This window comes from Notothenia rossii (assembly GCF_949606895.1).
Source record: "Notothenia rossii genome assembly, chromosome: 8".
In the NCBI taxonomy this organism is placed as follows: Eukaryota; Metazoa; Chordata; class Actinopteri; order Perciformes; family Nototheniidae; genus Notothenia; species Notothenia rossii.
In genome coordinates, this window is record NC_136906.1 from 7,247,359 (window position 1) to 7,273,084 (window position 25,726).

General features: G+C 40.2%; 1 protein-coding gene across 2 annotated transcripts; it reads right to left on the reverse strand.

The window, feature by feature from the left end:
- Window positions 1–143: 143 nt before the first annotated feature.
- Window positions 144–25,726, reverse strand: smurf1 (SMAD specific E3 ubiquitin protein ligase 1). 2 transcript variants are annotated; one of them, XM_079644413.1, is made up of 18 exons: window positions 25,449–25,726; window positions 15,503–15,541; window positions 14,538–14,646; window positions 14,120–14,253; window positions 13,965–14,030; window positions 13,752–13,827; window positions 12,425–12,636; window positions 12,057–12,141; window positions 11,587–11,733; window positions 10,607–10,838; window positions 8,737–8,840; window positions 6,649–6,763; window positions 5,819–5,997; window positions 5,579–5,716; window positions 5,055–5,175; window positions 4,217–4,418; window positions 2,812–2,887; window positions 144–1,751 (listed from the first exon to the last, which is right to left on the reverse strand). In XM_079644413.1, the coding sequence occupies exons 1-18, from the start codon at window positions 25,501–25,503 to the stop codon at window positions 1,652–1,654; spliced, it is 2,190 nt and encodes a 729-aa protein (XP_079500539.1). In that variant the 5' UTR covers window positions 25,504–25,726; the 3' UTR covers window positions 144–1,651. The 2 variants fall into 2 exon arrangements, with proteins under 2 accessions (XP_079500539.1, XP_079500538.1); XM_079644412.1 differs by having other exon boundaries at window positions 2,812–2,896.

Genomic DNA, 25,726 nt, shown 5'->3' on the forward strand with positions numbered 1-25,726 from the left:
AAAAGGACAAAACATCACCAGGGTTATACATTATCTACATTATATTTCTAATTACAAATACTTACATGTTTATTGAATACATGTACAGATAATATATGTTAATTGATATGGATTGTCACAAAAAATGCACACAAGACAAGGAATTTATTTTCAATTTAATTTCTTTTAATATAATCTTATTTACATTGTATTTTTTCATAAATGTTTAGTACATAGTAAGTTACAATACTCTTGCATCCATTACACAGTGAACTCTAGAAAACGCAGATTGAAATGATACTGCTTAACAGTCTTCAATAATCAATCTACAACAAATCCCAACTGTTTCCACGTGTAGGTCTTTTGATTTCATTCACTTTGTTGGAGGACTGATGACTGTAAAGAGGATTTTTTTGTTCATTCATGGTGGTCTTGAGAACGAGGACTACTTTTTTCTAACATCCAGGCAATGGAGACAACATCAGGGCCACAGAGAAAGAAAAAACAAGATGGTGAAATGGATGATGAAACATGTATGAAAGGCTTTTGAGATTTTATTATACACGTCACATACAACCAAAGAGTTCCTGAAGCTGACCCTTTCTTCCTTTCCATCCTCCTGGCTCATTTAGTTAAATATCCAGGTCCCCAGCGTCAGTAGTTTTTAAAATCAGGGTTGGGAGGATTGATCCCTTTCTAAATAAATGTAACGTGGTATTTAAAACACCAAAAACACTGTTCATTCATACACTGACAAGAGTATTCCCCCCGCAATTATTTGAATGTTAAAAAAAAATAAAAACAAGTAACGAAATTCAATAAAACCCACTTTGTGGATTACTTGAATTGTAAGTGAATTGACCCTTCAACTCTGGTAGAGGGGGGGTGATGAAGAGATTAGTGTGGGCTCTGTGTAGAGCATATAGCAGCTTGGTCAGTAATCACTTAGTAATAAATAATAAAAATATCAGAGTGGATCAGAGTGGTCGCAGATACAAACGGAAGGAGACAAAAAGTTAGCAAAAAACAGAGGAGCAGGCTCATTTGATCGTTTTTACAGCGGAACAGGGTGCCATGCCTGAAACACACACTCTCTCTCTCACACACACAAATACAGTCTCATTCACACACACACGTACATGCACTCTCTGAGACACGACAGTGGTTAAACATAAAGCATGAACACTAGTCAATCAATCGGCTTGTCAGACAGAAAGACAATCAGTCTCCGCTTTGTTCCTCTTCTTCACACGTCTGATTTTCTAAAAGTTTGCAGGCTCGCATGTGATTGGCCGATTCTGTCCGCGGCGGTAGACATTCTGAAGAATGACATCATAGCTTGTTAAAACTGAAGGATAAAAATGCTTCTTCAAAACATTTGAAAAACTTTAAAATACTTTTCTTTTTTTGTCTGTTTTTGTCTTTTTTGTATCTTCTTCCTCTCCCGCTGTGCTTCCTCCTTTAACCCCCCCCCACCCCCCCAACAGTTTGGTGGTTAGGAGGTGGCGAGAGACCCAAAGTCTGTTTCTTGTGATGCTTGGCTGCTCCGTATACTCCGTGTATACTTTGATATTTTGTTGATGTGTGTGTATATGATGTAAAAAGTCAAATAGTTTTGTGTGCAAGTGCAAGCGCAAGTGTGTCTGTGTGTGTCGGGTTGATTTTGGACTCGTCACTCCACAGCGAAGCCGCATGTCTCCTCCACAGCCGTCAGCAGTTTCTCATAGAGCTTCTCGTAGGACTCGTAGGGAGGGACGTCTATCCGGTTAAAACTGGAGACAGGAAAGAACAATTAGTGACTCTTCGGCACATACATAGTCATTGAAGTCGTATTTTCATTTAAAAAACTGTCCCAACTGGTTAAATCTACAATATCACAGTCATATTTGTTTATATCATTCTGGTCTATAGAGTCGTGCAGGGTGAGTCCTAAAACCAGAAATGAGTTAGCATTTTAGAAAGTTAGCGTCCCTTGTTTAGAAGTCAATGGTTTTTTGAACGTGTTTTTGCTTACAGGCGTGAAATAAGATTTGTTGTTAACACAAACTTAATGGATTGTTCCCATTTTGTTCTACGATGTAAAATATGTCAGTAAATATTCCACTGGCCAATTAAAACAGTTGTTTTATTTAATTGAAAGCGGTTGCTAACAGGTGACTAAAAGAGACTACTAAAAAGGTCATCACGCTGAACATGAGCCACCTTATTGGTGACGTGAAGTCATGTGACCGTGATGTAGTTCCTTTTACAGGGGTGTCAAACTCAATTTCATCACGGGCCACATTAGAATTATGGCTGCACTCAAAGGGCCGGTGGTAACTTTAAGACTATACATAGATAAATATTCATAATTAATATAAAATAATGTATTATTTATTTTACAATATTTCCTCTGCATTGGATTATTATCGGATAGGGTAATAACTTCATAATTAACTATGTCTGAAAGCAGAAGTCTAGGGAAAATAATTGCAAGTCTGTTCATTGCGCATGTCACAAAACGAGATGCATTGTGGGACATGTAGTTTATGGGCAACGTTCTCCTGTAAAGCAGCACGTAACAATATAATAAACTTATTATATTCTTTGCAAGCTCTTGTGGGCCACATACAATGAAGTGGTGGGCCGGATTTGGCCCCCGGGCCTTGAGTTTGACACCACTGCTTTAGAGCCTAACGTTAGCTTTTTAAACTGGAGATTGCATTTTTTTTTTTAAATCATAAAGTGGTGATAATATGTGGAGATTATCCTGCTGAAGGAAACGTAGAAGTATCATAAATGTTGAAATATTCCAGAAGCCAATGGAAAATCTTTTTGTTTCATGGTCCTTACCACGTGTGAGCCTTGGGCAAGTTGTCTGTGTTGGCGTCTATCAAGTGGATGGTGAAGAGCCTTGGTCCTGCAGAACCTGTAGAACCTTACACATATACATTCTAGTTATCACTGCTCTACTCCGAGGCACTGACCACTCAACAGTCTTTACACAGGATCCCATCAAATCACAAAGATATAATCAATTCATTAGTTGTTGGAAATGAATCTGGATTAGGTTTAATTGAATCTACAGCTTAGTTGATCAAATCACGAGTCTCTAAACATGTGAATTAATAGGTTACTATTTTAATAATGCTTTAGTGAGTGTTTTTATACGAAAAGTAATCTGAAACATGAAACATCTGCATGCTAGTAAACCAAATGTATTTTAGTTATACATGATGCAGTTAACCCAAAAACTAAATAAATGTATATAAAACTAACCTCACTTGCCCCTTTATAGTTTTCTATCTAATGGCTTTAAAGAGAGCAGAACATAAGAAAAAGGACAGTTCTAACCGACCAAATTAAAGTCAGCAAAAAAGTTATAAAATGTCCAAAAGCTGTTTTACATGCTTTCATTTACGAGACGCACCGCTCTCCTTAACGCCACCCCATAGAAAACATTTTCCAGGACCCTAAGCAGCCTTGGGAGGGGAGTGACGTATACAATGTGTTTAGTTTTTTGAACTGGTTTATCTAGAAAATAATTGTCAAATGAATTGACTTTAAGTACTTTCAGAAGTCTCTAAGTATGTGTGCACATCTCTACGTACTACACTGCAAAAACCTAAAATCTTGCCAAGTATATTTGTCTAATTTCTAGTCAGAATATAAGACTTAATAACTGAAGTCTTGTTTTTAGACGAGGCATCTGAAGCATCTTTTTGAGTCAAAGTCTCTTAAAAACATCTTATTTTAGAGGAACATCTCCAACTAACATCAGAAAACAGAAAGCGTTTCTGGCTATTTTTGTTACAAATTCCTTAATTCTGGTCAAATATAGTTCAAAATAAGTTTTCCCAGCTAAATCTCATTCATGTAATTATCCCATCTTTACTTCAACAAATCTTACCAAGCCATGTTGTACTTGTTCTATTGGCAGATTTGTTCACTTATTAAAAGAGAAAACACCTTGTTTTTATTATATATTTACTTGTTTTTTGAGCAGCATTTTTTCCAGTGTATATGTTATTGTTAAGATGTGTTTAGTGGATTGAAATATCCTTAAAGTACCATAATAAGTCTCAAACATAGCAAAAAGAGATTTCCTTTGATCTATTTGAATCAGTTATCGTACTGATAGTAAATGTTGGTTGGTTAATCGTTCATTAGGAGAACAGATACATTGAATTAGCATCAAGTGAACATGATATATGATGTGGGTAAAATATGAATGTGTGTGATCCAGTGAGTGACCCACCCTGCAACGCTTTGAACCCCTGTAACGGGACTCGGGTGGAGCCTGTGACGAACTGCAGGAGGCGTCCTCTCCTCTCCTCGCTGAAGGCCTCCACCGCCTCCCAGAACCACCGCACCACGTTGCTCTCACTGGTGCAGTGCTTCAGACGCGTGTTGGTCTTCCAGTCCGCCAGGTCGATCTTCCCCAGCCCACCGATGATCAACTGGAGAGGAGGGGGAGGTTCAGGTTAATAAGGTGGAGAGCAGGGTGTATGCAGGAATCCTGAAGTCAAATGTAAGACCGTTTTTAAAGACCCTTTCCATACATTTGAAGACCTCATCGCCACTTTGAGTTCTAACCGGTTACCTTGGCGACACACTTTACCTCACACATTGAGTATATACAGTATTGATTGTCCTTCCTCCTTATCTTCCAACCATTTGGACGCAGACTTGCATTTCCCCATAACGATGTTGTTTAACAACCGGCGTAAACGGGCCTTCGCGCGCTATCAAGCAGTGAGCGTGCGATGTTCTGTTCAGATGACGTCAAATCCAACGGGATGCCATAAATAAACTACACAGAATCACACTACACACCTACGCAATGATTACATTCAGGCAGACTGTAGAATACAACCTCTTTGGACAATTTATATACTTACTGAAAACAAGCTACAAAATGTAACACCTTGGAAAATGCCGTTTAGTACTTTTTAATAGCCTTAATTTTCACTAAATTGATTTATCAACTTGTAATACTTTTTAAGACCCCGCGGACCCCCTGGATAGGTGACATAGAAAAGATAGTTTAAGAGTTTACAATGAAACACGTAAGATGAGCTGGATTGCAGATGTACCTCGAGTTCTTTGTGGTCGAAAGGTTTGAGGAGGTGCTGGGGGATGAGCTCACTGAACCCCTTCTGGAGAGCCAGAAACTGGGCTTCGATTCCTCGCATAAACCGCCAGTTCACGTAAAGTCTGAAATACAACCGAGACATGGTTCAGGACAAATGAGAAAAACATTGGTAAACTGAAAACAACAGCTCTTCCTGACTACGAAACGGTATATTTTCTGTATCAACGGCAAATCAGAATACTTCATTTAGTCCCAGGGGAAATTGGGTTTCTAGACAGTTGCTTCATTTGAGAACAAAATACATGAATGAATGAATAAATAAATGGAAAAAACAAAACAAAACAAGAATATAACTACAAAATAAATAAAAGCAAAATGATGAATACAAATATGTATTAAACCTTCACACGCTACGACGATATACAACATGAATAATACAATAAAAACAGTGGTGTATTAGTCTTAATAAGATATTAATACTGAGCTCCCCAGGAGGTTTGAGTATAAGACAGTGTCTGTTCTCACCTGACGTATTCCTTTTTGTTGTCCTCGGTGACGGGGATATTGCGGCCGTTGGGTTTGAGTTCGTGTTGTGAGAACTTCCCGAAGGCGTTGTGCTCCACGCAGAAGGTGTGGTCGAGGACCGTAGTGATGTCGTTCTCTCTGCACGAAGAGAATTACAAGTTAACAATCTATTTACATCCCAAAGGGGACAGTGCAGGCCATGTGATAAATCTCCCACTGCGGTCAGAGGCGTTTGCTCACAGTATCCAGACGAGACTCTTGTGCAGCTCGGGGTCGGTGGTCTCCAGGTCGATGAGCGTGATGGGTTTTCCTAGCAGCTGTTTGTAGAAGGGCAGCGTGAAGCTCCCGTTGATGTAGTGACCGTGAAAAACTGCCAGGCCCATCACCCGGCCAACAAAGTGGAAATAAGACAGGTGGTCCTGAAAGAAAAGCAAGAAAGACAGAGACACCGACACACGGGTCAGAGAGGGTCTTCCTATTCAGCTCGGCTGTAAAGTAAGTGTGTGTGTGTGTGTGTGTGTGGCAATTTTTAACTTCACTATATTTATTTGACCAATTTAGTGACCCGCTAATTCGCAGGTATACATTTATAATAAAAAATATAAAACACCAAGTGCAACATTAATATTAATTCATTAATAATAAGTATTATAAAAATCTGATAGGGGCCACTGGAAAATTATTACTTTTACTTTTTGTACTTGAAGAATATTTTGATGCCAATACTTTCGTACTTTTACTTGTGTACAATTTTGTATTCTGGACTTTTACTTGTAACATAATATTTTTGCCATGTAGTATTGCTACTTTCACTTAAGCAAAAGATCCAAGTTCTTCTTCCACTTCTGTTTTTACAGTAATAGGTTGGAGTCCAACCCTTATTGTGTTTAGTAAATGTTATGACAACTATCATTGAAATAATTTGTAGGAATTCACGGGGAATGCCAGTAGTTTAAGAGTGTGTGTGTGTGTGTGTGTGTGTGTGTGTGTGTGTGTGTGTGTGTGTGTGTGTGTGTGTGTGTGTGTGTGTGTGTGTGTGTGTGTGTGTGTGTGTGTGTGTGTGTACTCACGGGGTTGATGGAGGAGTCGGGGTTGATCTGTAGTGTGTAGATATTGTCTGTGGAGTACTGGAACAGGCCGTAATAGGGGTTCAACATTTCATGACACAGCAGGTACAGCCACTCCCTACAGACAACCAGCACATTGTTAACCATTGTTCAAAGCGCAGTCATTAATCATAAAACAATGAGAAAACTGAAGGAAAAAATAAGTATATGACGTAGTCCTCGAGTCCAGTGAAGTGTCTTTTCTTAGACTAGCAGCTTTACTGAATAGATGTAGAAGTATTAAAGGCGTAGCTCTTATTTTTAAGGTGGGGTTGGATGAGGTATTTTTTGGCACAGAAGCAAAAGCAACATAAAAGCCACTGCAAAAAGTTACTTTCAGTTGAAATGTGTTCCTATATTAAGAATATTTATAATATGAATCTTGCCAGCAGACAGCCCTTGTTTTGGGAACTGAAGCCTTAAAACATTTGATTGAGTTTAAATGAACAGTGTTTAAAATATCTTTAGTGCTTTACCCTCAGACTGCCCTTTGAAACCACCAAAGTCCACTCATAAAAACAGTCATTTAGGTTTAGAGTTATTGGTGTACTGCTGCCTCCATAGGTCAGTTTGTTTGTGACATTGGTTCGGATTGACCAAAGTCACACAATAACACAAACAAACTGACCGATTGAGGTTTCGGTACACCAACATCTCCGTTCTGCGAGCGTAAATGAGTGTTTTTGTGAAGGGACTTTGGTGCTTTTGAAGGGAGCATAGAAAGGGCAGTCTGAGGGCAGGATAAAGAGCTACAAATGTTTTAAATACAGTGTTTATTTAAATTGATATTGATTTTTTTAAGACGTCTCCAGATATGTTTGGATGCTGACCCTATCCACAGCAGTTTATTGGTTAGCTTCTGTGCTGACCATCATCTACTGTAGGACGTAATGCATTGACTTTAAACAAATAACTCATAGGACCCCACATTGGAAAAATACAAACTATGCCTTCCACTCAGAGTGACCATGAACTAACCACAGTCTGCTTGAGGTTGAGTTTACTAACTGGATGTTAACCCTTAGATGCACGAGTGACTGGACCCTACACTCTTCCATAAGTGGGTCAAAAAGGACCCGTATTAGAATAATATGTGTTTTTATGCCATTTTTGTCAAGAAAAATTACTTGTATAATATTTAGCATTATATTTTGGTTCACACTAGAAATATTTTATATTTCACAATTTCAGACGTTTTTTTTACATTTTGAAAAAAAGCAACGAAATTCCATAGAAAATGCAAACGTGTCATTTTTGACCCACTTATGGAAGCTTGGGGTAGTAATACAAAAAGTACAATTTCTTAAAATGTATATAAATGTAAATTTAAAATTTGAATGGCATGATATCCAAAACGTGTTTTGAGGAATAGCTGGAATATGAAATGACATTACATTACATGTTACTTGTTAGACGCTTTTATCCAAAGTGACTTCCATACTCAATACTGTGGACAATCCCCACAGGAGCAAGTTGGGGTGAAGTGTCTCAGGGACACAACGACATGCTGACTGCAGTGGGGTTTGAACCTGTGACCCCTTGATCCCACCACCAAGGCTCTACCCACTGCGCCACACGCCTTACAAAAAAATGTAATTACAAAGATACTTCAAGAAAACCACCTGACCGGGTCAAAAAAGACCCACTTATGCATCTAAGGGTTAAGGAACTAAAATGATGAAATAGAAACAACAGCAGGCAGGGCAGAGTGGTAAGAATAGGCTGTACAAATGTGTTTAAAAAACACTCCGAATAAGCAACAGGGCACATTATTTAAGAAGCTGTAAATGAAGTGGGAAATACACACATAGTGAAATGTGTTTAGATGCTGACAGCACGGAGGTATTCCACTATTTGTTTTCTTATTTTTGACTGCGTCTTGACTCGGAGCTATAAAAACAAAGGGCTGTGAACGTGTAACACTTGATCTTAAGTCAGCAGGGAGATTACAAATGGAATGTGACTGAGGAAAGCAAGTTAAAAGGCTTGATGACAGAAATAGAAAGCCTACATCAAACACAAAAGTGATCATAGATGTGAACAGCGAGCTACCTGGCCACTCCACCGTAGTCCAGCCCCTCCTCTCCTCTGAACTTCACCATCAGACGCTTCTTCAGGTCTTTGGGCCTCATCTTCATTATTTGCCGATATGACTCCTAAACACAGACGAACGACATGAATACGTCATCGCAGAGAAAAGAAAAACAAATAGTGAGCCACAACACATGCAGTTAGATCAGTGATGTTCGGTTAAACTGTTTATCAGTATCAACATCTGTCACATTGACCCTAACGCACATTTTGAGTTTTATACACTGTTGGAAAGTGATGATTATTCGCTTTTTCATTATATGTTTTTGCTCTCGAAATATAAAAAGGGACTATATGTCACATAATACAATGTCTGTGACGGAGCCACACATGAGGAAAAGGACTTCAAATGATGATGTGGGCACTGTGTGTATCAGGGTTCATACACTTCTCCATGACCTTTACCTCATTTTCCATGACCAAAAAAATAACTCTTTCTCAGCGGTACCACTGAAAATGGTTTATTTTAACATGGAACAGGAAAATAAGGTCTGCATATGAAACATGTTGAGCCTATATAAATCAAATAATAGGCTTACTAGCTTCTACACGCTAAAGCAACTCAAATCTCTCACCAGCAAAACACCTCGTCAGTTAAAAGCCATTTTAAGTTTCATTTCTATACGATACAGTATTTATAATCATTATAGTTATATATTACTATTTCGGCAATTAGATCAAATATAAATTATATTTGATGCAACTTTAGTTACATTTCCATGACTTTTCCAAAGCTTTGGGAAAAGTATTGTTTTCCAGAACTTTTCCAGGGCCTGGAATTAGCTTTTTGAATTTCCATGACTTTTCCAGGTTTGTAATGACCGTAAGAACCCTGGTGTATGTACAATGTATTTATCTTCCGAAAATAGGGATAAGAGTTTCATATCCTGAAGGCTGTGTTTGTTTAGAATCAACCAAAACACCAAAGTGACCAGAACAAAACAAAAAGCTTGTCCATGCTTTTCTCTTTAGTAGACTCGACTACTGCAATAGTGGATTCACAGGGCTGACAGAGAAATCCATCAGAAAGCTGCAGCTGATTCAGAACGCTGCTCATGTCCTCACTAACACTAAAAGAGTGGATCACATCAGTCCGCTTCTGAAATCTTTACACTGGCTTCCAGTCGGCCAAAGAATTGATTTTAAAGTACTATTGCTAGTTTTTAAATCAATACATGGTTTAGGACCAAAGTATATTGTTGAACTCCTGCATAATTACGAGCCATCAAGGTGCCTCAGGTCTTCTGGGACGGGTCTGCTATCGGTTCAAAGAGTAAATACAAAACATGGAGAGACAGCATTTAGCTGTTATGCCCCGACACTCTGGAACGAACTACCCAAATCATGCACGTCCGCAGAAACGCTTACTATTTTTAAATCGAGACTAAAAAAATATCTCTTTGGCTGCTTTTAATTGAGCTGCTCACATTCACACTACAGTAGGCCTTTTAAACATGTATTGTATACCTGTGATGTTTATTTGTATTATATTTGCTTTGTAATGTCTGTTGTAAAATTATATAATGTGTTTTTAATGTATTTATTCCTAAAAAGTCTTTTAATTTGTTTTGTAAAGCATTTTGAATTGTCGCGTACAGAAAAGTGCTTTATAAATAAACTTGCCTAACATGAGTTTATTACATGAATCCTTGTTTCTCTCAAAATAGCCGTTTCTACAGCAGAGTGATTTTGATGGAGCGAGTCACATGTGCACAATCGGAGCAGCTTTTGTGTTCTTATACAGTTAAATAAATAGCAAATATGGTTGTTGTGACAGCTGTGTATGAATTCCACAGGAGCCCCCCACCCCCCCCGCCCTCTCCACACCCACCTCAAAGATCTCCTCTCTGGACACCTCGATGCGACAGTGTCCGGCCTGAGGCTGCTGTAAGGACAGCTCGTGTCGGAGCAGTTTTAATTTATGCACCAGGTCTCTCTCGTATCGCGCCGCCACGTCTCCATCTCCGCCTCCAACTCCCCCGACCACTCCGACGCCTCCCACCTCCTCGCCCCCCACCTCCATCTGGGGGGCTTGCGAGGATTCCTTTGCTTGGCTTTGCTGGCTGGAGGTGGGAAGAAGGACATGGGAGAAGTGAAAACATGTCAGAAAGTCAGATTTGAAGGAACTGGATTACACACAGTGCACGCAGCCGGAGCGGCTAAATCTATAAGCCTGCATTTCTGTTTACACACGATTATTAACAGGTCGTGTTCAGAACCAGTGTGAGTCCAGCCTAACAGATTAACCACAGATTAGTCTTATTTGGTCCGCGTTATGAATGTCCGCCACCAAGGTGTACATTGATGGTGCCGTGAGGGATACAAGAGAGCATAGAGTGCAGGAATGAGTCCTTAACCCGGAAATTAGTTAGCATTTCAACACTTCTGGTTAGATGGCCTTTAAGTAAATGTTTTTTTACTGTGTCGTTATTTAGATGCTGAAATAAGGTTTGTTGGAAACACAGACTTATAGGATTTTTGAGTTTTGTCCTACGACTTAAAATACGTCAGTTAAAATCCCACTGGTGGACGTCTGAAGATTTTACATTTAACAAAAACAGCGGTTGCTAACATGAGTCTAAATGAGACGACTAAACGTCCTCACGTCTAACATTAGCCACATTTAGCTTAGCGGTGATGATATGAAGTCATGTGACCGCGCTGTATTTCCTTAGTAGCCTAATGGTTGCATAAAATCCGATGGAAAATTCGAATTCGTTTTTATTTGATGCAATCTTGGCTATGCTAACTTGGTTGGCCTACAAAAACACGCCATCCCTGCACCACTCTGTTTCCGATGTGTAAGTATACCTGATAATGGTGTGTAGGCGCGGGTCTGTGAACTGTGTGGTTCGGTTGTTGTGGTCCACAAAGTAGATCCGCCCCGACACGGTGCTGCGGACCTCCCAGCCCACCGGCAGCGGTCCCAGCTCCTCACAGCTCACACTGGCCAGATCCCTGCAGCAAGAAGCAAGCAGCCAAACTTCAAAAAGCAGCCGGAATCCTCAGCAGCAGCAGCCAGGCCTCTTTAACTTTTCTGACCCTGCATACTGTTCTTAACCCCCAACTAAACCCCAGCGCTTAAGAAAAACTACCTGGTGATTTTCCCTTAATCTGTTGGTGTTATTACTGCAGAGCAAGGTTGCTGCACACTTTTTGAAATCCAATGTAATGCTTTGTATTTCTATTGAATCCTTCTCTCCATAGTCAGCGGGGTTTATTGAAGCCTCGCCTCCTTTCAGGTTTAGCTTGGACTCGAGTGAAGTGATTTGTAAACGTACCGCGGTATTCGAGGGTCGTGCCAGGTGCTGACACCCGTCTGTGTGTGAAGGAAGTAGACCTGGCCCTGCACCGTCGTTCTTTGTTCTGTTTGAAAAAGAAGAAAAGGAGTTAAATGACTTAATATGAATAAAAGAGATGTTTTAAAGAGAAATACACATTCAAACATATTTATTTGACCTAAACTGATATATTCCTGCACTTTAACTTTATATGCATATTGAAGTATGAATGTTTGTTGTTTGTTGTTTGTATGTTCGTCTCTTGTTGTGTTTTTGATGGCAAAAAGGAGTAGCTCTACTCATCTCACCTGTATAATGACAATAAAGGATTATTCTCTAATCTAATCTAATCTAAATCTTTGACTCACCGTATCCCTCCGGCAGGTCGGGCGGCTGGTGTCCGTGCGGTCTGTTTTGGGGTGTGTGTCCGTGGCCTCTCGAGTCCTGCCCTCTGATTCGCTGCGTCTGAAGACGACCCTCCTGACCGGGCGAGTCGAGCCGACAGTTCCCGCCTCCCGCTGCCCCTGTGGGGTCCGAGTAGGGCAGCGGCTCTTCACTGAAGCATCCCTCAAACACAGGCCTGCACACACACACACACACACACACACACATCACTGAAGTCACTGTTTTCCTGAAGCACGTGATAAGTCAACTGCTTTTGTTTTGATCTTTGGAAGAGGATCAAACAAATGATAACTTAAGTGATACTGCACAACAACAAGCTCCCAAAACAAGTCTCAGTTTAACTTCTCAAGGGATGCCAACATGACGAAGGAGAGACAAGTTATTAGCATGAGTGTTTTTATGAGCATGAGAATTGCCTTAGTTGTATGTAAGCAGTATGCAGTCATAAACTCTCAACCCACTTGCACAACTTTTAGGAGATCTTTGGGCTAAATGTGGGAAATGTTTTAGAACGAATATCGTTTAACCCTTCACCAAAAAGGTATTTAATATGTTTCTATACTTCAAGATTGATATACGACACGGTTTCCTTTTTCATTGATTGAAAAGTAAATATCACTATTGTTTCAATAAGGATGAATGTAGACCTAGTTGGTTTGGATGAGGGTTAGGTTTCAACACCAGGTTAAGCTCGATTGAGCATGTGTGAAAGCAGCAATCCAATCAGAAGTGGGGCGAAACAAACAGGGCAAGACCCCCGGTGGTGACGTTCGGCCTCCACTCTAATCACATTTACCTGATGCACCATCTGAAGAGCAACTGTCTTGTGAGTGTGTGGTGGTACGCATCCATAGCTCTGCTTCTAAGGCAAACTTATGTCTCCTAATAAGAATCAGAAGGTCGCAGTAGAGATGCTAGCTGTAGCTATACGCGTTCATTTAATGAAAAATAACTAAAAGAGAGGAAGTGTTTAGAGATGAATTTGTTTACAGCTTCTGGACCGCTCGTGGATGTTTCTGTGTACACACAATGACCAAAGAGGCAAACGCAATAACTGTGTCCAACAGTCCCTGAATCAGCGCAAGGCAAACAAACGGCAGACCTGTAAACACCCCAAAAAAAGGCATCAATCGTGACACAACGTAAAAACAAAGGCTCTCTATCACTTCCAATATAGCTGAGAAAGCATAACAGAAAAGCCCATCAAACATATGTAAACATTCAACAGTGTCACGACAAGATTTGATTTTTCCGTGAGGTTGTGTCTCTGAGGTCTGGCAGTGCACTCACCCGTCATTTTCCAGCAGTCCCCTGCAGTCCACCACAGGGCCACCGCTGCCGATGCGATCTCGCGTCTGTAAGCTCACTGAACACAAGCAGGAGGTCAAAAGGTCAGAGGAGCGACAGAGGGCAGAATATTCACGCAGTCAAACAGAAGTTACTCTGAGGGGCGAGGTGAGGCAGGTCATTTGTAGATGATGCGTCTGCGTGTCCAACCCTTACCTACGATCTGCCCCCGCACTGCGTCACTGTCCGAGGGGTTCAGCTTACAGAGGTCTAGTCGCTGGTCTGGAAAGGAAGGAAAGGGAAATGTAAACCAGAGGATTTTTTTTGCATGAATGTGTTCTTTAAAGATCCCACAGAAAAGAGACACTTACATCCTGTGTCTTTTAGCCTGCTGATGGCGTTAGAAAGCAGTCGTATGCAACCCAGGAAGCCCGCCCCCTGCCGTTTATGGATCTTTTTGTGGTTCCATATGCTGATCGTGATGGAGTCTGTTTTTCCGATGTAGCTGAAAAACAGATGTTAGATTCACAAATTACTTTATGTTTAAGTCTGGGGTCAAAAATATAAGGTTTTGTCTCTCAACCTTTAAATAATTATAAACAGAAAAGTTGAAAATAACCGTGAGTTGCAGCCCTGAATATAAAGTCTCCCTTTTTGTAAGACATAATGTGCCTCTGTGATTGTTTGAGAATAATAGACATCTTTGAAGTATATTCTTCAATTTCAAAACCAGTAAGGAAACATGTATTTAAGTGTACAGTAGCTGTGGTTGTGTGGCGGTAGACTCACAGGTCGTAGTGCTGATTCCATTTGGGGTCCAGTGTGCTCTTGACTGTGTCTGTAGAGTGGCATTGACCCGATCCATCCACCACAACCTTGGCGAAGGGATCCGGTAGTCCTACACACACACACAGCTCAGATTAATAGCTTGTATCCCCCACGGTGAAACCCAATGAGATAGCATCTAGTTATTAGCAATATCTCAAATGGCTTAAGTGATGCAGATAACATATCTCCACAACAACGCAGAGCTCTCTATTGATGCAGACATTCAGCAGATTACTCTTAGTATCTCTACTTTTACTAAGAACAGCCTCCAGTTTAAAAGCTCTAAACCAATAACAGCATATTTCATCAGCTTTTTGGGCAGCGCATGATTTCATAAAAGTGGATGAAATTAAAACAAAGATATGGTCATGACAAACAGAAACTGAGGGAATGGCAATAGAGTCGTTAAACTGGGAAATGAGTTAGCAGTTCGGGTGCCCTTGTCTCAAGTCACCATTTTTTTTTGTATGTGTTTTTGGCTTGAGGGCCAATATTAGAGTTCTGTGGCTAACACAAGGGTGAAATATCTTTCTATTTTGTTCTAGAACGTAAAACACGTCAGCAGAACCCTAATCCTAACCCAAGTTGCTAAAGACTTCTAAACGCCATCAAGCCGAACGTTAGCCGCCTTTAGCGTGTGATTTGTGGAGATTATCCTGCTGAACAGAACGTGTAAGTATCAGAAGCCCCTGTTTGCTAGAAGTCTTAATTTCTGCAATATTCCAAAATCAGATTGACTTTTTTGTCAAGGGAACCATTGAGATGCCAACTTCCCGTTCCACCTACACAAATATGTCATCGCTGCACCGCTCCATGTGTTTCCAGAGTTGCTTTTGATGTCACACACAGAGCCTTATTGAAACACTTCACCTCATCATGTAACCCAACCGTCATCACGGTCAAATCATGCACATCTTAATACTTACGAAAGAAGTCTTTCTTTGCGAGGTTCTTGGCACATAATACTGCAAAAGAATAGAAAATCATTATGAACAAAATGCCGCACACACAAATATGTAAATGATCTCAGGGTGTGTGTAGGCTGGTATAAATCTACAGTGAGGAGGAAGAACGCTGCTCAGGATAATATATGAATGCCAGAAGATGGTAATGAGCAGAACTTATGTGACTTGCAGGAGGGGAATGGGCAGTAAAGTATACGCTGCTGTCAGGAAGGAACACACACACACACACACACACACACACACACACACACACACAGTGAGAGTGGCAGGGTGCCTTCGCTGCCACATCATCTTTGTGGATCCAGAAAGCAAAACTACACTTTTGAGAGTTCCTAATCGTGCAATGAGTATTTACTTTATTGTGTGTGTGTGTGTGTGTGTGTGTGTGTGTGTGTGTGTGTGTGTGTGTGTGTGTGTGTGTGTGTGTGTGTGTGTGTGTGTGTGTGTGTGTGTGTGTGTGTGTGTGTGTTATTTCTTGTTATTTGTTTGCCAGGCTGCCTGTATGGTGGCGTTTTTCATTCTCGGTCACTGCACAAGACTTAAAACAACACAGCAGCAATAAACTAATTATTTTCAGAAATCACACCACGTCCAGTTAGCAGAGGACTTGATTATAGGGCAGTGTGGGCATCGGACACAAACAAGCAGCCTGTTTGCATGAAGCTGATGTAATGCAGTCAGAAGAGGGGATGCCGAGTAACCTGTAATCGACGTAATAACTAGAATAATATTTACACTGCATGTATACATGTCCAGCGCTAAGTACCAGCTTTTAGGTCGTTGCTGGGAACATTATGTGGTCTGACAGTTGGGACAAATTGGATATAAACATGTTGATGAAATGGCTCTAGGTGAGAGTTCTCTTTGCTCCAACACATCCGAGACGGACTGCACCAATCTGTCTTCAGAATCACTTTATTAGTCCCACAGAGGGGACATTTGCAGCGTTACAGCAGGAAAGAGCCACAGACAGCTTAGGGTTGCATATCTTACATGCGTTCAAAAAAGTACTAAGTTATAATATAATAAACAATATGCTAAAAAAAAGATAAAAAGTTACATCCTTTTCAGAAATACAGATAAAAAACAAATCAAATCTACAAATCAAATCTTGTAGCAGTTCTTAGGATTTAGCAGCCTGGTATATATTACAGTTATTAAAGATGGCATATGTATATAAAGCATATTGCACATAGTTTGACGGTCTTGTTCAAATTAAAGGTCAAAACTCGCCTTTTTATAACTGTTTTTAATTTGTATTCAATTGTATTTCTTTTTCTGTGAGTCTGCAAACAATAGAATTGACAACAACTGATTGATTTCAACGTTCAAGCAGAACACATTTTCAGAGCAGCATCAGAGTTATTAATATTATTATGTGTCGTCTCTTATGTTAGGCGGATTATCCAGCTAAAAAACTAATCATAATTTTACTAAAATCACAATATGGAGAAGTGCAATATTCAAACTGCAAGAGGCACGATGATTTTAGATGCCTAATATTTCAAAATGTCATTCTGAATGAATATTGTGTTGCAGAGAAGTCACAGCCTACAAATCGTACTCTCCAGATTTAAGAACAAGTCTGTGTTTACTAAATATCTACACAAAAAACACAATAAAGACAATCACACCACGATCCAATTACTCAACTGTTCAATTCAAATAAATAGGCAATATTTTGAATCATATTACAAAGTACATACATCAAATATAAATGCAAATAGTTTTTTTTTGCCCCCAATTGTTCCGTGGTAGTTTCTACACCGTGGTGAACAAAGGGATGTAAGGTTCTCTGGAGAATCAGCAGCACTTGCTCTGCAGGTATGGAGGTGTTCAATTACCATATGGATTCCTCCCTGAAGGCGGGTAACTCAAACCGCTGACTGACAGGTAATTAAGATAAATTGCGGTGTTTGGTGACCTGGAACAACTGGCAGAATGTGACAGAATATGTTAAAAGAGAAATACTTTGAGTCCATTTCTGTGTGTAATTATATCACGTCAATCATCTTTATGCAACCAGACGAGGGAGTGCCGTCCTCCTTAAACTGGTTTCACGCTTTACAGGCTTTGTTTAACACTGTGAGCTTTAAACAAAACTAAATGCATTAAAATTACATTTAATATTATCATTTATAAAAACCAAAAACGCCAATGCTGGTTTCGACATTTCCCCTCAAGAGTCCGCTGCTTTTTCTCTCTCTTAAATTGTTAAATAAATGAAGCACTTTAATTTATTTTGTTCTGACCTTTATTTAGATTCAAATTAATACAATGATTATTCAAAAGATGTGTCTATCTCCTAGATATCAACCAAAATAAGTCATTACCAAGTAGGGGTGGGAACCATTAATCGAATATTCAAAATTATTCAGGTGTTCGAATATGAGTTATGAATATTTTAGTTTTTTTGAAGGAGGGGGAGGGGTGCCTAAGTTGATTACATATGATCAAATGGAATAATTCAATGTATACGACAGTGCCATAGCTAAGTGTGTTAGGTCTAAAGGTGTGTTTTGCTCCGCTCACCGGCCCCTCACAGCGGGCAGAGCTGCAGGTGCTGACCCTCCTTACACGCAGATCACGCAGACTCAAACCTCATCTTATGCCCACATTCCAGCTGAGAGGGTCTTCTCTACAGCTGGCCTGATTGTGAATCGCCTCTCCCCTGAGGACACATGCTCATATTCTTAAACAAGAATGAGTATTGAATAGCTGCATTCTGTGCATAGCCCTGTTACAGGTTGTTGAACTCTGTTGTAATAGGGATACGTTACCCCTGTAGGCCTATAGCTGTCAACGGTTCAAACTGTGATCACCAGTTCAATACATTTGACAAATTCCACTTGGTGTCTATACTTATTTATTTCAACATGTATTTTTTTTTTTTGTCAATTTTGTATAGGATATGTATATTTCGCTTAACCGTTTTTTTCGGGGGTCGAATATTCGAATATATTTGCTTTCAAATTCCCATCCCTATTACCAAGTCGTTTTGAGCTTTCGAAGTCTAACGACACCTAAATTTACTGTTTAATTATTTTAGATGAATTATTTAGTAGTGGTTTATGCTTTAATTTGAAAGGCGATTTCCGGCATAGGACAATTCAGACACCTGGTAGGTGTGTATATATCGTAGACAGGTGTAGGTGGGATTAGCGCGCCAGAATAGGCATATGGTTTTTTTAGCAGGGGAAGACAAAAGGAGGCCACAGGAAAGGCAAAAAGGGCAAGATGTGGGAAAACCATTGTGGTCGTAGTGTGGGATAATGGATCAGTGGAATATAACTGCAAAAAAAAAACGACGTTCTTGTCTGGACTTTGGATCCTTTCTCCTGCGTCTGGTGTCCTAGCGGCAGTTACATTTTTGAGTCAATTTCCCGTTTTACTTCTTTAGAATTTTGCCGCTACAGCAACATGGAAGGCATGAAGATTGGTTGGTGTGTTTCAGAGAAAGCGAAGGCATCTCATGATCTAATACCTGCTGCTCCCGTCTGATTTGCCACACCTCCTGACAGTCAGTGTTATCATATCTTTGTGGCCAAATGAAATCCTGGGCATGATGTGCTTTGGCCCAGACAGACCTCTAGGAAGTCAGTCAGCCAGCCGACGGTTTAGGATGTGGTGACTGAGTGCGGTGGCGTAGATGTGTCTGGCTAACGGTGGTTTACTTCCTGTGATTAACCCGTGGGGAATGGCTGCAGGATATCCTTTCCTCTTCCTCATCGAAACCCTGTTCATTCCTCCTCCTCCTCCTCCTGACTCACACATTCCACTCTCAGACCTCATCTTCTCCCAGACACAATGAAAGAAACACAGCTGGAGCGGGACAGAATCAAGTTTCTAATTTGCCCCGGCTTCCTCTTTTAGACGAGCAGACGAGCAAGACTTTTTCCGGCACTGTCACATCTTTGCCATCCATCTTATGCTTCCATTTCTTTTCAGAAGAGACACCCCTAATTCAAGCCCTCATCCCTCTTGTTCCACCTCTTTGACCGGCTCTGAATATGTGACAGGCCCTTTTTTTCTCAGCGTCTCAGGAAATTCTTCATCCTGCCAAGGTCACGGCTGGCAAAGACACACACAGCTTCGGCTCAGCTGGTTCTCAATTTACCCCGCTGCCGCTTTCTTTTTTTGGCATTTATGTCCGTTCCTTTTTAAACCTTTTTTTGTAAAAACCAAGAGGGAGCCAGCGGGGGAAGAATTATTTTCAATCTTGAGTGAACACACAACATGGCAAGAGAGTTAAAGGAAAGGGGAGCTTTTTACCACCTCAGAAGCAACGCTGTTAAGAATTTGAAGCCGTAATTTTTTTTTTAGCCCAACTTCCCTCAAATATTTGTCTAATTATCTTTACTCCTGCACTTATGTTCTCAGGTATGACAAGAACCAGAAAACTGCAGAAGCTTAGAAGCTTGTTAAAGCGTCTTAAATCAAAATAATGGTGAGTTTTTCTGTAAAAGCTGCCAAGGTGCCATGAACTATCTTCACATTTAAATCAATACTCGTGACGACCACGAACCGAGCCAACGCAGTTTAAATACTGAGATTTTTCAGATGAAATAAAGCAGAAGGACCCACGTGAGATTACAACAAAGCCACTTCCTGTTAAACCTTCTCCTCTCAGCAACAACAAAGACATGTGAGCAAATATCTCACCTACTTAATAACATGCCCTGCGCCGACAGCTAAACACGCAGTATGACAAACAGTTCTCCAAACAGTTCTCCAAACAGTTCTCCAAACAGTTCTCCAAACAGTTCTCCAAACAGTTCTCCAAACACATACAGGAGCTAGGTTACATTTTCACACAACTTGATAACACACTATTTCAGAGTGCATCTCTCTGTTGTCACATTTACGGGCTCTCCATTGTCAGCTCCTGCATCGACTTTCTGTGCTTCTGCACCGGCTGCTGGCTCACTAAGTGAGAGGATTAGAAGTGCTTATGCTGCTTCCTAAGTAAGCATGATTCCCCCTTTCCCTCCATCTCACACTTGAGCTGCTTATTGTGTCCTTTCCTTTTTCAACTGCTTTTTTTTTTAATCGTTAGTTATTCCTCATTCTTCGCCTTTATCCCATGTCGCCTACTGGCACTGCTCTGTGTTTGGGGAAAATAGTTGAATCCAAGTGCGAAGGAACAAAACATTAGCAGAACGTGTTTAGGGCAGGACGTGTTTAGGGCAGGACGTGTTTAGGGCTGAACGATTCATCAATTTAAAATCATTATCGCGATTTGAAATGATGCAATTATCAAATCGCAAAGCCTGCGATTTCTTTTAGTTTAGTTTGTTCTTCTTGTGTGTCAGTCATTCCACACCAATCAGAAGTGCTGTGCTCCAATTGTACCAGCCATTGTTAACCAATCAGAAGTGGCCCATGATAGAAGGTGATAGACAGATTGATCCAATCACCTGCCAAGTATTTTTGAAACACTTTTCCAAATGGCTTCCAATGGAGCTCTCCTAGATGGTTTGGTGAGACCGTCTGAGTCAGGTTAGTAATGCTCCATCAAATGCTTCTATTACAGGGTGAGTCTTAAACTGAAGCTTGACTTTAAAGAAACCCAACAGGAGTTTTATGTAAGTTTAGTTCTTTCACTCGTAGCTCGGGCTGCGGGGGTGCTAGAGACAGGGGCACGTTGATGCGACCTTCCTAGCCGGAGCGGAGATATGGCCGCATTTTACAATAAACTTCCGTTGGGTCGCTTAAAAACAAATATCGCAAATCGAATCGCAATATCTGTCAGAAAAATCGCAATTACATTATTTCCCCAAATCGTGTTACTACCATGAGCAAAATAACATTATCATATCCCTTGAATCACTCATGCTTTTATGCATTAGATGACATTTTCTTTTCACAATAAAGCATTCATACCCAAACAAAGCAACTACTTCTTCTTCGGCCCAACGCGAGTCCACAACGCTTGTTTTCAAATTACAGATACATAATTCATTGACATTTAAAATCAAAATCACTACATGGACTAGTGCAATATTCAAATAGCAGGAAGCGCAATATTTGGCAAAGGCTAAATATGTGAAGATATCTGAATGAAGTGTAATTCTATTTGATAATGGGAACCATACGAGTACGATTAACCACAATCGTGCAGCACTGATTTTGGTCAGCTTTACCACATACTGAAAACAACCAGTCCCTGATAGGAAGTATTACCAAAAACAAGCAACACTTTATCAAATAAGAAACCTTTTTGATCATGCATTTGAGGCCCACTTTCGGTGTTTAATACTCTTGGCTTAAGACACAAATGTAATAAAACACAGTCTTAAAGCAGACAGGCGAAATCTTTATCTGCAAATGTTTCTCTATAAGACTTTTAAAACGTTTTCTCATCATGTTTCCTCTATTCAGTACAATAGTCTCCATTCACATCCCACTCGATCATGAAAGCTAAAATTTGACACTTTTGGAAAAGCCCCTCTTATTTAGCTAACTTAAGCTAACCAGAACACCGCCTTCTAGCTAAAATATGTCCATATAACCCAGTCTCTAAAATGTGACCCAGAGTCAGACTCGCCCTGGTCTTTGTCTGCGTCCCCGCCACACACACAGGCCTTTCAGATGTAGGCCAAACAACCCCTCTCTCAGACTAAACACAGCGCTGGCCAGCCACAGCATTGCTCTCCCATTGGCTCATCACACATTCCTCACCCAATTAGAATTCCTCTCATACCTGTGGGGGCGGGGCACAGTCAGGGGCAATAACCACTGTTTGCATTCAAGCTGAAATAATGAGTGACACACCCTCCACAGCGAGCGTAAAACATCCATACACACGTTCACTACTTTCTTTCAGTGTGCGGATCATCTGAAACACAACACTGAAGAAGCCTTCCTTGAACTAGACTTGAAGATTGTTTTTGTGTTATTTTCAACAGATTACTTATATAGTATGTACCATGTTGGTACTGAAAGGGCTGCTCAAATGCAACCAAATGTAATCAAAATCATAATATGGACCAGTGGAATAATCAGATAAGAGAAAGCTGCATTTTTGATAAAAGGTTTAATATATATATATATTTTTTTTTTTAAGTTTTTAGATTATTGCAAAGCAGCCTACAAATTGGATACACCAGACTTAATCAAAAAGATTTGTTTGGAACATATCCTCCTTTTTTAACCACTACATAATCTTTTAATATATGTTTCAATCATAATGAGTGTTATGGTTCAAATACGACCAATCACGTCCAATATCCTCATCATATCAAAATCGCAATTTTAAGTGAAATAATTTCTAATAGAGATTTTTCATTAACATGCAGCTCTATACTGAAACAATTGCCTATGACTGCATGTCTCCTAACTTTGGCTCAAGCTAAGGACTATTTTAATTGTTAATAAATCGATCAACTGTTTCATTGAGGGACTAAAATAGGAAATACTGTTGTTGTGAGCCCGGATTGCCAATTGAGACACTATGCGTAACTGGTTAATACAGATAACCATATCTTGTAACTAAAATGAAAAATATGTATGATAAGGTGAGAAGTATGCCAGATCTGGGACGTGTAGGTTTCGTCAATACTCTCCGCAATAATCAAATGACTCTGCTCTCTTTAAATCAAAAAAAGGAATAGAGTAGGAAAATAAACAGCCAGCTTGTAGATCTTTTACTCATCTCTCACAATCATACACTTGAAGTGCTCTCCTGCACCGATGCATACAGACGAAGACCTATTGAGGCTACAGGCAAGCACATTATGGTGTGTGTTTGCTGAACTTTGAATCAGAAGAAGGACAAGGCGTCTGCCCAGCGGCGCAGAGTGGTCATTACCATTTGAATAGAGGCCCCTGGGTGCCCAGTGGGGTTACATTAGCTACAGTAAAAACCATTGTTCCAGCTGTGTCCGTGTGTGTGAGGGAAAGAAAAGACTCCTATGTGCCCTACAGAGGAAAGACTGACCCTAAAACGAACACAAATATAGTAGAGTAGATAACAGGATGACCAAAAGAGCACACTTGTCAAGCTTTTCTGGGTAACACTGAGTTTACAGAGTCAGTCACATTTGTTTTGCTCCAGCTGACACAGCAGCAGAGGTGGGAGAAGTACTCCCTGTAGAATTACTCTGTTACAAGTCCTGCAACCAAAAGGTTACTTTAGTAAGAGTACATACTAAAAATACCAAAAGTAAAAAGTATGCATTATGCAGATTGACCGATTTTATAATAATGTATATAATTTGTTTTGATTATAATTGAATGACTTTGTATGCTTGTGAATTTACTCCAGGTGTAACTTAAGTATGTTTTAGGTGTTGTTTATATTTAACATAATTTAATAAAATCTCCAAAGTAACTCAAGGTCACAAGTAAATGTAGGGGAGTAAAAGTACATGATTTACCTCTGAATTGTAGTGGGGTAGAAGTACAAAGTAGCTAAAATTGTATTTAGACAGTTTTATTCCACAGGCCATAAGACTGTTGAACTCCTGAGCTCTGAAGTGCCTTGATCACTTTTAAGCATTCATCTGTTTGCATGTCTCACATTTATTTATTACTACCATAGGCAGTGTTTTATCCTTGTAGAGTATTTCATTTTACATTCAGTTTTAGTTCATCTTATTCTATTTGATATGTATATAGTTTACTGCATACACATTTACCTGCACATTTGTCACTTTCTTCTTGCACTTTATTTGATTGTTTATGTCTTATATACTTATGTAGCATTGTTGAAGGAGCATGGGATTTAAGATTTCCATTGTCATAACTACACTGTAGCTACTGTGCATCTGACAATTGAATCCTAAATACAGTACTTGAGTACATCTACTTAGTTACTTTACACCACCGCACAGCAGCGAAATCCATACTCATGGCTAATGCATGCTAGCATTTTTATATACACCGAGAGATTGATTTTGTTTCACACAGGGTGTAGTTCGACATTAGCTTTAATCCCAGGATCAGAGCTCATCACATTCAGGTCAAGCGATGTGTTCGGCTGGTCAAACCCCAAAAATATGGGTGTAGCTAGCAGGCGTTAGCGGTCAACGGTAACTACAGTGTTACTATAAGCTAACGCTAGCTGGTTGGGAAACAAGTGTTGGCAAATCGTAAAGTTTTTTAATATAGCTTTCGAGAGCGGGTGTTTCTAATGACCTGTAAGGATAGGTCTTGTATACAGTGAAACCCACATTGATAGTGAGTAGCTTTCTCGACTGTCCTCTCGGTAATTTGGGTTAGCATATGAGCTAACAAGCTAGCACTTGTGCCCCCAGGAAGTGTGCCGGCCGTTGGAGCAAATTATTGTAGTGGCTAAACGGCGGTACTACAACTTCAGTATCAACCTGTGACGTCGCTGGGCCCCAAAATACTATTTCCCCATTGACTTACATTAGTAAAGAGACGTCTGTTAATCAGCATTAATATATATTTTAAGCTAATTAAACTGCCCAGCAAGAACACTTGTATATCCCTTATTTAAATAACTATGGTCTTAAAGTTGTAAAATGAAGTTAAAAGCTGAATCCAGAGTTATTTTATCTCTCCATTCATTTGACTCAACGGAGAACGGGGGATCGGGGGCGGGGCTAAAGGGAAAACCGAACTGCGCATGCTCTATGGGCCCACATACGGGTACTTTTGCTCAGGCCGTTTTGAGCTTCATGCGCCACTGAGCATCTCTCATAGAAATGAACGGGGTCCCGCCTCCGACGCTGTATCCAGTTCTCTTTATACATCTATGAGCTGTTAGCCACACAAAAACCGGATGTTTGGGCAAACAGCAGAGCCGAGAGCATCAAAGAGACACTGTTAGGTTTGCTAATAACAACACTTTTAAACAGTAGTTTGTATGGAGAAACATTTTAGCTCCAGTTAAAACATGCACCGTAAGCGCTTTCTTTCTTTCGGTGTCGTTTTTTTTTACCTGTCAGTCGAATTTTGATGCTGGACCCGTTCCTCCGAGTCCCAGGATTCGACATCACTCCGGGAAAAAACGATCACTCAAACTTCCCCGTTGGAGTCCCCTCCAAAAACACCGTTTCTCCACTCAATGGGAACGCGAAACACTTACGTTTAAAAACATGCGGTTTGTTTTTGTTTTCCACACGGGTAAACATGTATTATTTCATCGCAAAGTCCTGTGCTCTTTCGAAATCCAACAACACGGGAGAGCATTTTCGGGCAGGCTCAAGCACGTACTGA